General features: G+C 42.6%; 1 protein-coding gene across 1 annotated transcript in view; it reads left to right on the top strand.

Moving 5' to 3' along the window:
* LOC109929478 (muscle, skeletal receptor tyrosine protein kinase-like) overlaps window positions 1-17,493 on the top strand; it is a 183,801-nt gene that overhangs the window by 46,789 nt on the left and 119,519 nt on the right. Inside the window, exon 7 of the mRNA XM_048620155.1 lies at window positions 9,026-9,055. Within this exon, the coding sequence (XP_048476112.1) occupies window positions 9,026-9,055 (30 nt within the window). The remainder of the gene's footprint in view (window positions 1-9,025; window positions 9,056-17,493) is intronic.

Below are 17,493 nucleotides of genomic sequence, written 5' to 3' on the forward strand. Positions count from 1 at the left end.
TCCCTGCCCATTCATGTATCTGTCTAGATACATCTTAAATGACGCTATCATGCCCGCCTCCACCACCTCCGCCGGCAACATGTTCCAGGCACCCACCATCCTCTGCGTAAAAAACTTTCCACACATATCTCCCTTAAACTTTTCCCCTCTCACCTTGAAATTGTGACCCCTAGTAATTGAGTCCCCCACTCTGGGAAAAAGCTTCTTGCTATCCACCCTGTCTATACCTCTCATGATTTTGTAGACCTCAATCAGGTCCCCCCTCAACCTCCGTCTTTCTAATGTAAATAATCGTAATCTACTCAACCTCTCTTCATAGCTAGTGCCCTCCATACCAGGCAACATCCTGGTGAACCTCCTCTGCACCCTCTCCAAAGCATCCACATCCTTTTGGTAATGTGGCGACCAGAACTGTACGCAGCACTCCAAATGTGGTCGAACCAAAGTCCTGTACAACTGTAACATGACCTGCCAACTTTTGTACTCAATACCCCGTCGGATGAATGAAAGCATGCCATATGCCTTCTTGACCAAGCTATCGACCTGCGTTGCCACCTTCAGGGTACAATGGACCTGAACACCCAGATCTCTCTGTGCATCAATTTTCCCCAGGGCTTTTCCATTTACCACATGGTTTGCTCTTGAATTGGATCTTCCAAAATGCATCACCTCACATTTGCCTGGATTGAACTCCATCTGCCATTTCTCCGCCCAACTCTCCAATCTTTCTATATTCTGCTGCATTCTCCGACAGTCCCCTTCACTATCAGCTACTCCACCAATCTTAGTGTCATCTGCAAACTTGCTAATCAGACCATCTATACTTTCTTCCAGATCATTTATGTACATCACAAACAACAGTGGTCCCAACACGGATCCCTGTGGAACACCACTGGTCACAGTTCTCCATTTTGAGAAACACCCTTCCACTACAACCCTGTCTCCTGTTGCCCAGCCAGTTCTCTATCCATCTAGCTAGTGCACCCTGGACCCCATGCGACTTCACTTTTTACATCAGCCTACCATGGGGAACCTTATCAAACGCCTTACTGAAGTCCATGTATATGACATCCACAGGCCTTTCTTCATCTATCAACTTTGTCACTTCCTCAAATAATTCTATCAAGTTGGTAAGACATGACCTTCCCTGCACAAAACCATGCTGCCTATCACTAATAAGTCCATTTTCTTCCAAATGTAAATAGATCCTATCCCTCAGTATCTTCTCCAGCAGCTTCCCCACCACTGACGTCAGGCTCACCAGTCTATAATTACCTGGATTATCCTTGCTACCCTTCTTAAACAAGGGGACAACATTAGCAATTTTCCAGTCCTCCGGGACCTCACCCGTGCTCAAGGATGCTGCAAAGATACCTGTTAAGGCCCCAGCTATTTCCTCTCTCGCTTCCTTCAGAAACCTGGGATAGATTCCATCCGGACCTGGGGACTTGTCCACCCTAATGCCTTTTAGAATACCCAACACTTCCCCCCTCCTTATGCCGACTTGACCTAGAGTACTCAAACATCTATCCCTAACCTCAACATCTGTCATGTCCCTCTCCTCAGTAAATACCGACGCAAAGTACTCATTAAGAATCTCACTCATTTTCTCTGACTCCTCGCATAACTTCCCTCCTTTGTCCTTGAGTGGGCCAACCCTTTCTCTAGTTACCCTCTTGCTCCTTATGTACGAATAAAAGGCTTTGGGATTTTCCTTAACCCTGTTTGCTAAAGATATTTCATGACCCCTTTTAGCCCTCTTAATTCTTCGTTTCAGATTGGTCCTACTTTCCCGATATTCTTCTAAAGCTTCGTCTGTTTTCAGTCGCCTAGACCTTATGTATGCTTCCTTTTTCCTCTTTGCTAGTCTCACAATTTCACCTGTCATCCATCGTTCCCTAACCTTGCCCTTTCTATCCCTCATTTTCACAGGGACATGTCTGCCCTGCACTGTAATCAACCTCTCTTTAAAAGTCTCCCACATATCAAATGTGGATTTACCCTCAAACAGCTGCTCCCAATCCACATTCCCCAGCTCCTGCCGAATTTTGCTATGGTTGGCCTTCCCCCAATTCAGCACTCTTCCTTTAGGGCCACTCTCGTCTTTGTCCATGAGTATTCTAAAACTTACGGAATTGTGATCACTATTCCCAAAGTAATCCCCTACTGAAACTTCAACCACCAGGCCAAGCTCATTCCCCAGCACCAGGTCCAGTATGGCCCCTTCCCGAGTTGGACTGTTTACATACTGCTCTATAAAACCCTCCTGGATGCTCCTTACAAATTCTGCTCCATCTAAACCCCTAACACTAAGTGAATCCCAGTCAATGTTGGGAAAATTAAAATCTCCCATCACCACCAACCTGTTGCTCCTACATCATTCCATAATCTGTCTACATATTTGTACCTCTATCACACGCTCGCTGTTGGGAGGCTTGTAACACAGCCCCAACATTGTTACAGCACCCTTCCTATTTCTGAGCTCTGCCCATGTTGCCTCACTGCTCGAGTCCTCCATAGTTCCCTCCTTCAGCACAGCTGTGATATCCTCTTTGACCAGTAATGCAATTCCTCCACCCCTTTTACCTCCCTCTCTATCCCGCCTGAAGCATCTATATCCTGGGATATTTAGTTCCCAATCTTGCCCTTCCCTCAACCAAGTCTCAGTAATAGCAATCACATCATACTCCCAGGTACTAATCCAAGCCCTAAGTTCATCTGCCTTACCTACTACACTTCTCGCATTAAAGCAAATGCACCTCAGACCACCTGTCCCTTTGCGTTCATCATCTGCTCTCCTCCTCCTCTTCCCCTTAGTCACACTGACTTCATTATCTAGTTCCTTACAGGCTTTAGTTACTACCTCCTTACTGTCCACTAACCTCCTCATTTGGTTCCCATCCCCCTGCCACATTAGTTTAAACCCTCCCCAACAGCATTAGCAAAAGCAGCCCCTAGGACATTGGTTCCAGTCCTGCCCAGGTGTAGACCATCCGATTCGTAATAGTCCCACCTCCCCCAGAACCGGTCCCAATGTCCCAAAAATCTGAACCCCTCCCTCCTGCACCATCTCTCAAGCCACTCGTTTATCCTGCCTATTCTTTCATTTCTACTCTGACTAGCATGTGGCACTGGTAGCAATCCTGAGATTACTACCTCTGATGTCCTACTTTTTTAACTTGGCCCCTAATTCCCTAAATTCTGCTTGTAGGACCTCATCCTGTTTTTTACCTATAGCATTGGTGCCTATATGCACCACGACAGCTGGCTGTTCACCCTCCCCCTTCAAAATGTCCTGCACTTGATCTGAGACATCCCTGACCCGTGCACCTGGGAGGCGACATACCATTCCGGAGTCTTGTTTTCGACCACAGAACTGCCTATCTAGTCCGCTTACAATCGAATCCCCTATGACTATAGCCCTTCCACTCTTTTTCCCACCCTTCTGTACAGCAGAGCCAGCCATGGTGCCATGAACCTGGCTACTGCTGCCTTCCCCTGGTGAGCCATCTCCCCCAACAGTATCCAAAACGGTATACCTGTCCTGGAGGGAGATGACCGCGGGGGACACCTGCACTGCCTTCTTGCATTTTTTCTGCCTTTTGATCACCCATTCCCTTTCTCCCTCAGCGATCCTAATCTGCGGTGTGACCAATTTGCTGAACGTGCTATCCACGACTTCCTCAGCATCGCGGATGCTCCAAAGTGAGTCCATCCGCAGGTCCAGAGCCGTCATGCAGTCTAACAAGAGCTGCAGCTGGACACCCTTCCTGCACGTGTAGGAGTCAGGGACATCAGCCGTGTCCCTGAGCTCCCACATTGAGCAAGAGGAGCATAAGACAGGTCTGGGATCTCCTGCCATTTTTACTCTTAAGCTTAACTTAGTCCTACTATAATATCAAATACTAGATAAATGAAATGAAAAAAATTTGTACCAAATCACTCTACTTACCAGCACACGATAAAAAAAAGAAAAAGAAAAACACTTACCTTATCAACACACCAGAGTCTTCTTTTTTGGTCAGAGGAGGAAGGCAGGTGGGAGACACTGCATGTGTAGTGTCTCGGGTTTAGCCATTGCCCAAATATATCAGTTCACTCACTTTCCCAGAGCGCAATTCGACTGCTCCCACTCAGCTCCGCTATTCCCAAAGCTTTCACCATTGACAGTTACAAAATCACCCTGATAGTGTCTTGTTGCTCACATTTGCAACTGGGGATGCATATGCCTCACGTTGGATAACTGGTACAAGTGGAAGATTTTATTTTCAAAGGAAATTGAAACAACAGACTCACTGTGAGGAACTTTAACCATGATACAGTTGTGGTTTGGGGTCAGACAGAGGTTAAAATTTTAATACGCTGAAACCAGAATCTGATCTACATTCAGTTATAAAGGAGGTGGTCCAGGATGTGTATCCAACCAACTATTTGTCTGCACATTCATCCCTGCTCCTCAGGCTTCGTGCTCCCTATATCTTAGGCATCCGCACTTCCAGGGTAGGAAAAGCTGCACACTGCTTTGAAGTACAATGTAGTGCAGTGGTAATGCTACCAAACTAGTAATCCAGACACCCAAGTTAATGCTTTGAAAACACTGGCTCAAATCCCACCACAACCACCGGGGAATTTTAATTAATTACTAAATCTGGAATATAAAGCTAGAGTCAGTAATATTGACCATAATAACAATTGTCAGTTCTAGTGAAAATTCATCTGGTTCACTAAAGTCCTTCAGGGAGAGAAATGTGCCATCCTTATATAGTGTTGCCTGTATGTGACTCCAGACCCACAACAATTGATTAACTCTAAACTAACCTCTGAAATGGCCAAGAAAACTGTTCAATTCAAAGGTAATTAAGTTTAGGAAACTTGCCAGCAACATCTACATCCTGTGAAAGAATAAAATTAAAATACCACTTTGGGTGGCGCAGTGGCTCAGTGGTTAGCACTGCTGCCTCTCAGCAGCAGGGATCTGGGTTCAATTCCTGACTTGGGTGACTGTCTGTGAAGTTTACATGTTCTCCTCATGTCAGTGTGGGTTCCTTCTGGGTGCTCTGGTTTCCTTCTACAGTCCAAAGATGTGCAAGTTAGGTGGATTGGCCATGCTAAATTGCCCCATAGTGTCCAGGGATGTGCAGATGAGATGGGTTAGCCATGGTAAACACAGAGATTGGGTGGGATGCTCTTTGGAGGGTCAGTGCAGACTTGATGGACCCAATGGCCTCTTTCTTCACTGTAGTGATCCTATGAAGTAATTGAGCTTTCAAAAATGTCATATCCAGCTCAGAATTATTCTCACAACTACAAAAATTGTTTATATAAAATTTTACATGCCCACATTTATGTTTCTCCTTCTTGCCCCTGACCTACAGCAAAATTTTAATTTTATCTTTGGTTTCAAATCCCTCTATGGTCTCATCCCTCTTTATTTCTCACCACTCTCTATTGTAATCCCAAATTACAACAGTCAGCCAATGATCTTAAAAAAAATTGTTAATAGCCATTCTGGCATGAGCTACATAGAGCAAAATGCAAGGGGTTATTTCTCGATTTTGTTCCCTGTAATACAATAGTGAGGAGAACATTCAATTTGTGTAAAGTGCATTTGGTACGTCCTGAGGAGATGAGAGGCATTATCTAAATGAAAGTCATGTTTTTAATTGAAACATATAAACTCAAACTGTATTCAGAAACAAATACATAAGATTACTAGCCCGTAGTCATTTTCTATCAGGAAAAAAAACAGAAGCTGCTGGAAAATCTCAGCAGGTCTGGCAGTACCTGTGAAGAAAAAATCAAAACTGAGGAAGGGTCACCGGACCTGAAACGTTAGCTCTGATTTTTTCTTCACAGATGCTGCCAGACCTGCTGAGCTTTTCCAGCAACTTCTATTTTGTTCCTGATTTACAGCATCCGTAGTTCTTTTGGTTTTTAGTCATTTTCTTTCATTCTTTGATGGAGGACAGACATTGCTGGTTAGGCCAGTATTTGCTACCTATTCCTAGTTGCCCCTGAACTAAGTTATTTCAGAGGGCAGTTAAAAATCAAGTACATTGCCGTGGATCTAGAATAGGCCAGACTAGATAAGTATTGCAGATTTCTGTCACTAAAGGACATTAGTGAATCAGGTGGATTTTCCCATCATTGAGATTAACTTTCAATCATAAATTTCATTAATTGCATTTAATTTTCACCAGTGGTGTGGATGAGATTTGAATCAATGCACGCAAGGCACTATCCTGGTTTCTCTAGATTAATAGTACAGCAAAGTTACCACTGCCATCACCTTCCCTAGAGAGCAAAACATTCAGCCTGAAAATCTGTCGTCAGTTCTGAAGAATAAAATTCCAGCTCTTAATTATGTCCAAAATCAGTTTAGCCTAAAACCCAAAAAAACCCAACCCTTACTTCAAACGTTTTCCTGTGATGCACCTTTGAAATTGGAGGAATAAAAAATCTAACTTCTTGTTTTCAACAGCTGAAACCTTCAGGATAGAGCCCTTCAAATTATGTGCACCATCACATTTCCATTACTGTCTGGGAAATCAGCCTTTTTAATCTCTGCTATACATCTAATCCCTGACCATCATCTCTCAACCCTTTATCTCTGTGGAAATTATGGTTAAAATAATTCCAATGTGAAGTCATTTCTCAAACTCAATTCATGACATAGTTGAACAGCAGAGCAAGCCATTGACCATGGGATTTACAGTCAGATGGAAAGGATGAGGGGAGTACAGATCATAGAATCCCAACAATTTAGAAAGAGGCCATTCAGCCCATCAAGTCCACACTGCTCCTCTGAAGAGTAGCCCATCCAGACCCACTACCCTACCTGATCACTCTGCATTTCCCATGGCTAATCCACCGAGCCTGCACATTCCTGGAGACTACAGAGCACTTTAGCGTGGCTAATCCATCTAACCTGCATCTCTTTGGTCTGTGGGAGGAAACCGGAGCACTCGGCAGAAACCCACACAAACGCAGGGAGAATATGCAAACACCACACAGTCACCCGAGGGTGGAATCAAACCCGAGTCCCTGGCGCTGTAAGGTAGCAGTGCTAACCACTGTGCCCACATTCTACCCATCTAGATAAGAGGGGAAAAACCTAGAACTACTTATATATCATTCGTAACAACCAGATTGCCTCATAAAATTGATCAGTTGGCTGATAGCCTACTGGGACGTTATCAGTAGTCAGGCACAACTATGGATATACAGGAATGTCCCCCTACAACAATGATCGCTGGGTAAAGTAGGAAATCAGGCTTGAGAGGTGGAACATGGAGGGGCTGAATGGCTCCTTGTCTGTCATCTGTGACTCAATCGGTAGGATGTTTGTCGCTGAACCTCAAGATCCTAGGTTCAAGTCTCAGAGCTTGAGCATCGAAATTAGAGCTGACGGTCCAGTACAGTTGTGAAGGAATGCTATCGTTTGGATGAAACATTAAAATGAGACCCCATCTGCTTCCTTGACTGAATGTAAGCAATGCCATGAAACTGTTCCAAGGAATTGCTGGGAAGACATTCCTAGTGTCCTAGACAATATTTATTCCTAAGTCACTTTGTTAAAAAACAGATATTATCTGGCCATTATCACATTGAAAATTGTGGGAATTTGCTGAGCTCAACATGGCTGCCATGTTTCCTACATTTCAACAGTGACCACCCTTCATTGTAGGTCATTGGCTGTATGGCACTTTGAGATATCAAGTCATCATGAGACGTTCTATGTATGTGCTAACCTTCCTTCTCTCTTTGACGGGTCTGGGAATTTTTTTGTGTGGTGGGGAATGAAGGAAACATTCCCATTCGTTCTGGCCCACAAGTAGTGCTGGCAAAGGCACTTACGTTCTGAGAATAAAAACTCAGATCTGTAGCTGCATTCTGGGTTTTCTGAGTCCCTGGATTAACCAGTTGGTGGGTGTTAAATTTAAATCAGGCTCCTAATTACACAGTCAGTGCCCGATTTAAATATGTTAATGAAGGGCCCTGCCTTTTCGAGACGTGCCACAAGCCACCCAAACCCACCTCCTGTTGTAAAAACAGCAATAGAAGCTGCTAATGGGAATGTGTTCCACAACTAAGGTTTACCGCCATGATTGGTGGGAAAGGATGGGAATATGTGGTTAATATCTCTGCCATTATTAACATGCTGTCGTTAACATTGCCTCGTGAAAGTATTCATGTGTGATTTTTCTAGCTTGACAAAGAGCTTGCTTGGCCCACATCGACTTGAAGCATCAGCGCTGACTGATTGACTGCATGCTAACTGGCAAAGGTTTTGGCATTGGCAGGGAGGGGCAACACATTGTTGCAACACTCAACATTATCAAAAGTTTCCTTAAGAACATAACATAAGAAATAGGAGCAAGAGAAGGCCATCTGGCCCATTGAGCCTGCTCTGCCATTCAATAAGATCGTGGCTGATCTTTTTGTGAACTCCTTAATTCCTTTATGGTAAGTGGAGCTGAGTCCACAAAAAAATCAGCCATGATCTTATTGAATGACAGAGCGGGCTCGACGGGCCAGATAGCCCATTCCTGCTTCTATTCCTTATGTTCTTATAACACTAAGTGCTGTTACTCTGCCAAATTCAATTTAGGCTGAGAATTATCATTGATTATGTGGGCTTCTGGATATAGAATCAATTCCGCCAACATCACATACAGAAAGGTTTTCACAACATGCTAGCAGATCCCTTATGTCACTAATCAAGATCATCAGATCCTCTCACATTCTGTACCAATCCCAAATTCTTAGTGAGCATTGAGTCTTGTAGACATTAGCAGACTCCAGTCTCCTCTCCTTAGTCCACAGTGTATATTGTAGTTAGAGATGAATATTGTTAAAATAGTACATGACAGCGTGTGATCTAATGCTCCACTTACTCACTTGCACATTGTTCCTGTGGTTTATTAACAATATTGATTCTGAAACCCGCTGTTGAATTTATGTTTTCTGCCTTCCTGGAAGCTTTCCTCATTTTAACGTGCTTCTTGTTTCTTTATGGTGATAGAAGGAAATGAAACTCAGCAGGACATCAAAGGTATCCTCAACTCCTCCGCTACAAATGTCTTGTGGAACTGGAATGTCATGTCGGGTATAGCCCTCTAAATGAATTTAGGATCTGTTTTCTCAGGACAGCCATTCAGAGAAATCCCTTATTCTTGATCTAAATCAGAATCATCCAAAAATTGGATGTTTCAAAATGAATAATAGAAGCGAAAACAGGTACTGGAGCAGAGAGAAGCCCCTCAGTGAGGAAAGTGACAGGAAACAGTGACATACCTGTCACTGTTGAATGAACACTTAATGCGTTTTACATACTTCATGCCATTAGGGAATGTTGTCTAAAGGTACAGGATGAAGCCACTCAGCCACTTGAGCCTGTTTCACCATTCAACGCATAGACATTTATGGCACAAAAGAAGACTATTCAGCCCATCATGTCTGTAACAGTCAACAAAGGCTGCACTAATCCGAGTTTCTAGCTCTTGGCCCATAGCCCTGGTGAATGTGGCAACACAAGTGAATTCATCTACTGCTTAAATGTTAGAAGCTTTTCTGACTTGCCTGTCCTTTCAGGCAGTGAGGTCCTGATTTTCATCATCTTCTGGGTGAAGAAATTATATCCTCAATTCTCACCTTAGTCTTCTACATCTTACCTTAAATCTGTCTCTCCTGGATATTGGTCCCTCTACTAACAGCAAAAGTGCCTTCCTATCCACATTATTGATGTCCCTCATAACCTTGTACACCTCTTTCTCAGAGATAGTAGGAACTGCAGATGCTGGAGAATCCGAGACAACAAGGTGCAGCCCTTTCTCAACCTTTACTACTTCAAGGGAACCTACTCCAGCCTATCCAATTTTTCTCAAAACTCAGTCCCTCCAGCCCAGTCACCCTCTTAGTGCAATCACAGCCTTCCTGTAATGAGGTGATCAGAATGGCACTCAGAACTCTAGCTGTGGCCTAACCAGTGTTTTGTACCTTTCCAGCATAACCTCCCTGCTCTTGTTTTCTAAGCCTCAGCTAATAAAGGGAAACATCCCATATGCCTTCTTAACCATTTTAACGCAAGATCTGTGTTATTAATTTGATTGGCTCCATTCCTCCACATCTTGCCCGCACAAAGTCAATCTCAATTTGAAATGTTTCAGTTGCAGTAGTTGTTTTTTTTGGGGTGTGGAAACAGTTCCAGATTTCCATGACCCTTTGGGTGAGGAAATGCAGTTTGTGTACAGCCAAGTTCTAAGGTTGAGCTCCTGCTCCCTCAACCTGGACTCCTTCTATGGGAAAAAAAATAGTTTCTTTCTGTCTACCCACTAGATTCTTTAACATTTTAATCACTTCAGTTAGCTTGCTTCCTATGGGCAAGGGCATGCAAACCCAATCTAGGGGCTCTTGTTGTGCAATGGCAGTATCTCCACCTTTGGGTTCAAATGCACAAGTGTCTCATAACTTGCCTGATTTAAAGTGTCTACAAACCTAGTCCATACAACTTGTGCTCATAATTTAACACTTTTATCCCCGGTATATCATTCTGCATTCACCACATCCCATTCAAGGTCAATATCTCCTTCCTGAGATGCAATCTGTTGAACCAGAAGCACTCCAGATATAATGCAATTTCTACGGGTTACCAGTCACGACAGTTACAAATAGATCATCAGACATTCAGGCATCAAAAACAATTTTCAACGGGAAAGTGATAAAAATTTGACCAAGAATAATTAAGGGAAAGGTTTTAATAGTAAATGCTGACACTTGCTTCAAAACCCCTCTATTACATATAAAACATACATGAGTGTATGCTCAAGGCACTGGTTTATCAGAGCTCATTCAGCCTGACTAGCAGCTTTGGAAGAACTATCCAATTAGTTCTGAGGCAGAGTCACTTGACCCAAAATGTTAACTCTGATTTCTGTCCACGGATGCTGCCAGACCTGCAGAGCTTTTCAAGCAATTTCTGTTTTTGTTTCCAATTAGCCCCATTCCTCTTCACTCCCCCATAGCCATTCCACTTTTGAAAGTTATTATTGAATCAGATTCCACTACCTTCTAAGCAGCTCATTCCACACAACAACATCTCACTGTGCAAACAAAACTACTCCTATCATCCACAACAAAAATAGAAATTGCTGGAAAAGGTCAGCAAGTCTGGCAGCATCTGTGAAGAAAAAATCAGGCTTAACATTTTGGGTCTGGTGACCCTTCCTCAGAACTATCATCTTGCTCCTATCATCTCTCTGGCTCTTTTGCCAATTAACTTAAATCTCTGCCCTCTACTTCCTAACCTCACCCCTTTGCCAGTGAAAACAGTTTCTCTTTATTTCTTCAATCAAACCCTCAATTTGAACATCCCTATTAAATCTTATCTATCTTTGCTCTAATGAGATAATTAATTCACTGATTCAAAAGATTTGTTCATTATTCAAGGTTTTCATCGTCGAAGGTGGCTAAATTTGGCTTCTAGTTAACAGCTCACCTCAGTTGTTTCTGTCACATCTGAAGATACAACAATAAAACATTTCCTTAAAAATATGTGAACTGTAAAGGTTCTAAATTCTAGCCATGAAATGAGTGTGTTTATTTTCCCAGAGGGTGTGCACATTTTGTTCCTACGCTCTAACTATCAGTGTCTCAGTTTGGATCACCCACATGACGTTAATTAGACATCAGTGACCTGGGAGAGGATCTACCAGATATATGGTTACACATGGAATGTGACCAACTGTAATCGTACTCTTTGTATAGCACAAAATAAATTACGCGTTTTACTGACCAGACTGCAGCTTTGTGGAAACAATGGGCTTAAGGGATATTGAAAATAATTATGATTTTCTTGATTTAACAGTAGGTTGAGACATTTAGCAGAAAAAATAGTTGCTCGTTTTATCTTTTCAAAGAATAGAGCATGTTGGTCGCATCCTGGGGTCTTGAACATGGACTTTCCTACTCAGAAACAGCGACGCTACCAATATGATGGCCAAGGATGGTGTGTTCATAACCTGGTCAAAAAGATTGAGCTTTAACTTACCATTCCCTCCACCGTATGCCAGGTGGTAAGAGTGGAGGATAGAGGTTCCATGTGACAGAAAGAAAATTGGAGCTATTATCCATAGCTCCAGGCCTCAGCACGCAGGTTAAAGTGCATGTCACTGCAGGAAACATGGCTAGGAGGAGGGAGATAACAAGGTGTAGAGCTGAATAAACACAGCAGGCCAAGCAGCATCAGAGGAGCAGGAAAGCTGACGTTTTGGGTCTGGACCCTTCTTCAGAAAGTTAGGTGGAGTAGCAATGAGGAAACTCAGGGTTATGAGGTGGGTCTGGGTGGGATGCTCTTCGGAGGATTGGTGTGGACTCAATGGGCCAAAAGGCCTGTTCCACATTGTAAGGATTCTATCTCTCTGCAGTGTCTTAAGGCATTTTATTTTCTATGTGGATTGAAGGAATTGTTTCTTCTGCTGTTTCCCCCTTCGGTCCAGACCTGAAACATCAGCTTTCCTGCTCCTCTGATACTGCTGGGCCTACTGTGTTCATCCAGCTCTACACCTTGTTATCTCAGATTCTCCAGCATCGGCAGTTCCTACTATCTCTAGGAGGAGGGAGATTTTGGTTTGCTGGATGGTTAGTATGGATCAGATTGGTGCCAACAGCCAGGATTTCATCCCTGTCCCATTTGGGATGGATTTGGGATCTGCTGCCTTACCCTACCTTTGGGATGGACCTGTACTCAGGCAGGGAATTGAGGAAGAAACTAAGCATGGATTTTTCCCCTCCCTGGAGGGGAAATTATGGGGTGAATTGGCCCTGGAGTGAAACTCAGCCTCGTTTCACCACTTCACGAGTTAGATGTTCAGTGAGAAGATCCATTGAGGACTTTCTTAACTTGCCAGAAATTAAAACTCTCAAGTGGCCACTTAAGGAGCTCAACGTGTCACTTTCTCTATTGCTCACTTCCCTGGTGGTTGGAAAAGGTGACTATTTTCCTAACTGGGAAACCATTGTGAACCCCTGCCAAGTTGAGGGGGTACCTCCAATTGCCCCAATCTGGGGACAATGGAAGCACTGACAGGGGACTATGGGGTGCCCTCTAAAAGCCACACCTCTATCCTAATCTCAGCCCTCTCTTCCAACCCCCATCTTGCAAAGGGAAGAATAAAAGATACCTACCTTCTCAGTGCTGGACCCCCCTGGGAGTTGATATCAATGCATGGACTTTAAAACCTACCTGCCTCCGATTGGGTGGCAGTTTTTGGCCAAATAAGTCATTGGTGTCAAGGTCTGCTATAGGGAAGATATTTACCCAGGCTGTCTGTCAGCTCTAAATGAGATGATTGGTGACCAATTTTGTGAATTTCCTCACTGGTGGAGTTCGCATGTTTGTCATTACTGAACACGCACATCTCCACACTTCAAAAAAAATGGGAAAGTTCCATCCACACTGTATAATTCTGACTGTAGTTGCATCAGCAACAACTTGAGAAAGGGGGAAACAGCAGAAGAAACAATTCCTTCAATTCACATAGAAAATAAAATGCCTTAAGGCACTGTAGAGAGATAGAATCCTTACAGTGTGGAACAGGCTTTTTGGCCCATTGAGTCCACACCAACCCTCCGAAAAGCATCCCACCCAGACCCACCTCATAACCCTGCGTTTCCTCATTGCTACTCCACCTAACTTACACATCCCTGGATACTATAGAAGTTTAACATAACAAATCCACCTAATCTGCACATCTTTGGACTGTGGGAGGAAACCCACACAAACACAGGGAGAATGTGCAAACTCCACACAGATAGTCACCCAAGGTTGGAATTGAACTTGGGTCCCTTGTGCTGTGAGGCAGCAGCACTAACCACTGGGCCAAATGCTATGCTAAAAGGCAAACTCATCTGGTGGGGGGTTGAGGAGAATTTAGGAAGACTGACCACAAGCTGAGTCAAAAACCTGGGTCTCAGTGGAGGGGATGGGGGCTCATTGTTTGAATTTGCACAGAGTGACTACTATCTGAGGTTTGAGCCACAATGCCGAGCAGTGAATCTGTGTACCCTTGACAACCTGCTCAGGTGATGATATAATCTTCCTGGTTGTGGAGTTGTGTGGATTCAGTTTGCCAGTAATTTTTGTTCAATGTATTCCTGGAGGTTTCATCTTCTGTTTTTAATTGCTTGGCCTTCATACCCCACTCACTGGTTGCCTGACACATCCAGTCTTACAGCAGCCTGCTTCCCCACGGCCCATTGGACAACAAACAGCCTCTTGTGCACCTGATTGGGTGAAACTTGACTGCAGTCGGTCATCTGGTCATCTCCAACGTTATTACGATCAGTCAATTGAAGTGTTCGTAGAAAATTAAAAGCACACATGATTTTTTTTTTCAGTTCATGCCTCATAACAGTATATTGGAGAGCAATTTTGAATTGGGGGAGAATCCAGGTCAATTCCAAAGGGTTGCAAACCCTTGTCTATATCCCATACTTAATATGACATGTGGAATCGACCAGTACAAGTCAATATTGATGTTGACCAACGAAAGTTCAAAGTTGACCTGTCATCTCATGGTATAAGGATTAAAATTGAGACAGCAACTTCATGAACCCATCCATTTACAAGCTAGGCTAATATTAAAATATTCCTTTTCTCCCCTGGGAAATAAATAAATCCTGTTTTAGTCCTATCATGGGACACAAGAGTTGGCTTGCAAGTCTTCACTCTTGATGATGAAGTGTAATTGACTTCATCAATTATCTGGAAGTGTAACTGATGATAATACAATTTTCAACTTTACAATAGTAGAGGGTAAATCTTTTGAAAAGAATTAGGAACCTTGAAATTAATTGGGCCTGGATGATATCTGCTTGAAACTTCTTTTGCAAACCTATGGTTAAATATAAGGAACTCAGCATCCACATTCAGTTATTATGCTCCATCAAATAAACATGTGAAAGGACCAAGGACAAAATTACATGTCATACATATCAGGCTTCAATTTTCTAAATTCTGCTCTAGGCTAGTCACAGATTGGAGATTATTCGTTCATTCCAATTAACTGTGTAGTTCACTCTCTGTGTTACAGAGAGGTACAGACCCCAGAAGGACTCAGCTATATTTTTATATTGGCTAAACTCAGTTGAGGAAGTTTGCAGGACTCTGAAACCGATCTCAATGTCCACAAACTAGGGATAGGACAAAATTGGGCAGGATTGGTTCTTGTCATCACTGCCCCTGCGCATATGTTGACATCAGGCAAGAGCTGGCTCAAGTTGTCATGCTTCCATTCATTATTTTAAGAGCTTCCAGCAGTTTCTAGCTTCATACAAGAACTATTTCTATAAAGTACCACAAACAGCTGGAAATGCATAGAAGCCTGAATCAGTGCTTTCAGGAAATGGGAGGAGAAAATTGAATGGAAGTCAACTTGCTAAAAGTTCAGCCATGAAATTATAGAGGATGATGAGCAATTTTGTTTTATAATTCCCTCATGCTCTAACACACAGTTATGAGGAAATTGGCAGAATCTGAGATTCACAGCAGAGGCCAGGGAAATTAAAGGCAAGTCCCTTTGTATAGCACACCACAGAAGGGAAGATAAATTATTGAAAAATGAGAGACAGGGCTCATTCGGAAGATTGGTCAGGTGAATGGGAGCAAATGGCAGGTTCTGGGAAGCAGATTAACTGCTTACCCCCACTCAGAAGGGAGGAAGAAGAAGAAAAAAGGGAGGAAACAGAAAACAACGGAAACAAAATGAATCTTGACTTTGTAATTTATTTCAATGCAGATGTGCAGCAGTATCTTAGCATTTGGCCCTTGGGAGATTGTACAGTGAAGATCTTGCAGATTGTTGGGATTGTTGTTGCTGTTTCAAAGTAGAAAACAAAGATTGAACTTTAAAAGTCTGCAACTTCAGCAGAAACAATATCTGATTTGCTGTGGAATGTTTATGATCAAATTCAAAGGGGCGCCAGAGGACATTTAGTTTATTCCACTTTGATTTAGTCAATTCCAGCTTACATTCCACACCCTTCAAAGCTGCTGATTCAAAGTTGATTTCATCCTTCATGTTAAGTTGACCATAGTCAATATGTGAAACCAAGAACATTGAACCTAGAATCTAGTCATTGACATTTTTTTTTCAGTTTACTGAGTACCTCAAATCAGGGGCAATTCCTTTAGTACTGGAAAACTTTACCAAAGTTGGAAGCGTAGAAGAAAAGATAGATAAATAAACAAATAGTGGTTTGATGATGACAAGCTTGGAATTTGAACCCATGACAATCATAAGAGAGATAAAAGACAGAGCAGCCATGAGTGTGAAGATAATTAGAGAAGAAAAAAATGGATGAGGGTGTTGTCTGAACTGGAGAACTTTAGTTTTGAGGAACAGTTAGATAGGTAGAAATTATTTACTTTACAACAGAGGATGCTGAAAGCAGATCCATTTGAAATGTGTAAAATTCTGAGGGGTCTAAATAGAGTTGTTTGGAAGAACAAATTGCCTTTGGTTATAACCAAGGGGATAGATTTAGTGTAAGCATTAGGAGCTTTAGAGGGGATTGAAGGAGAAAGGTTTTCATGGTGAACTCATTGCGTGAAGGGATGATAGAGGCAAAAGCCCTTTGAGGTATACATTTGAAGTATCATAACTTATAGCTCTACAGTCCAAGAGCTGGAACTTAGAGGCAGGAAGGATGACTAAGTACTGACTAGTTCAGACCTGATGGCTGAATATGTTCCTTCTTTGCTGTAAATTCCAAAGATTTCAATGAATGGTTTAAGAAACAACATAAAACCACTTGAAACTTAATTTCCAGCAGCAAGGAACTTCCTTGTATGAATGATGAAGAAATATAGAAGAAATATTCCCTATATAGCATGGATCAAAGTCAAGGATTTAAATCATTGACAAAAAGTCGAGAAAGAACATGGGGAGATTTCTTTCTAGTCAGGAGTTGCTGGTACAGTCAAACTGAAGAGGTGGTGGAAGTTAATTCTGTAAGTAATTTTAAAAGGTTGTTGTTCAGGGAGTTGAGTGTGAAGGACTTAATAGCATTATTAACAAATAGCTGGGGTTTCAAAGATTCAGCACAAACATGTTAGGCCAAGTAGCCTCCTTCTGTGCTTTAAGCTTTTATTATTCACAGACCAAATAAAGTATTTAGCATTTCAGACACATAATGATGTCCTCTCTTTGAGATCTCCAGCCCCACAACCCTCCAATGTCACTGTATGCTTCCAATTCTGGTCTCATGAACATCCCCAATTTAAACACACCACCCTCAGTGGCTGTGTCTTTAGCTGTCTGGAAGTTGCTTCTTAAGCCTCTCCATCGCTTAACCTCACTTTTCCTTCTTTAAAACGTTCTTTAAAACCCACCTCTTGAAACAAACTTCTGGCAATCAACTCTAATAACTTGTTATGTGGCTCAATATCATATCTTATTTTATAATTTTCATGTGAAATGCCTATGGATGCCT

The sequence above is a fragment of the Rhincodon typus genome, chromosome 3 (genome assembly GCF_021869965.1).
Source record: "Rhincodon typus isolate 14 chromosome 3, sRhiTyp1.1, whole genome shotgun sequence".
In the NCBI taxonomy this organism is placed as follows: Eukaryota; Metazoa; Chordata; class Chondrichthyes; order Orectolobiformes; family Rhincodontidae; genus Rhincodon; species Rhincodon typus.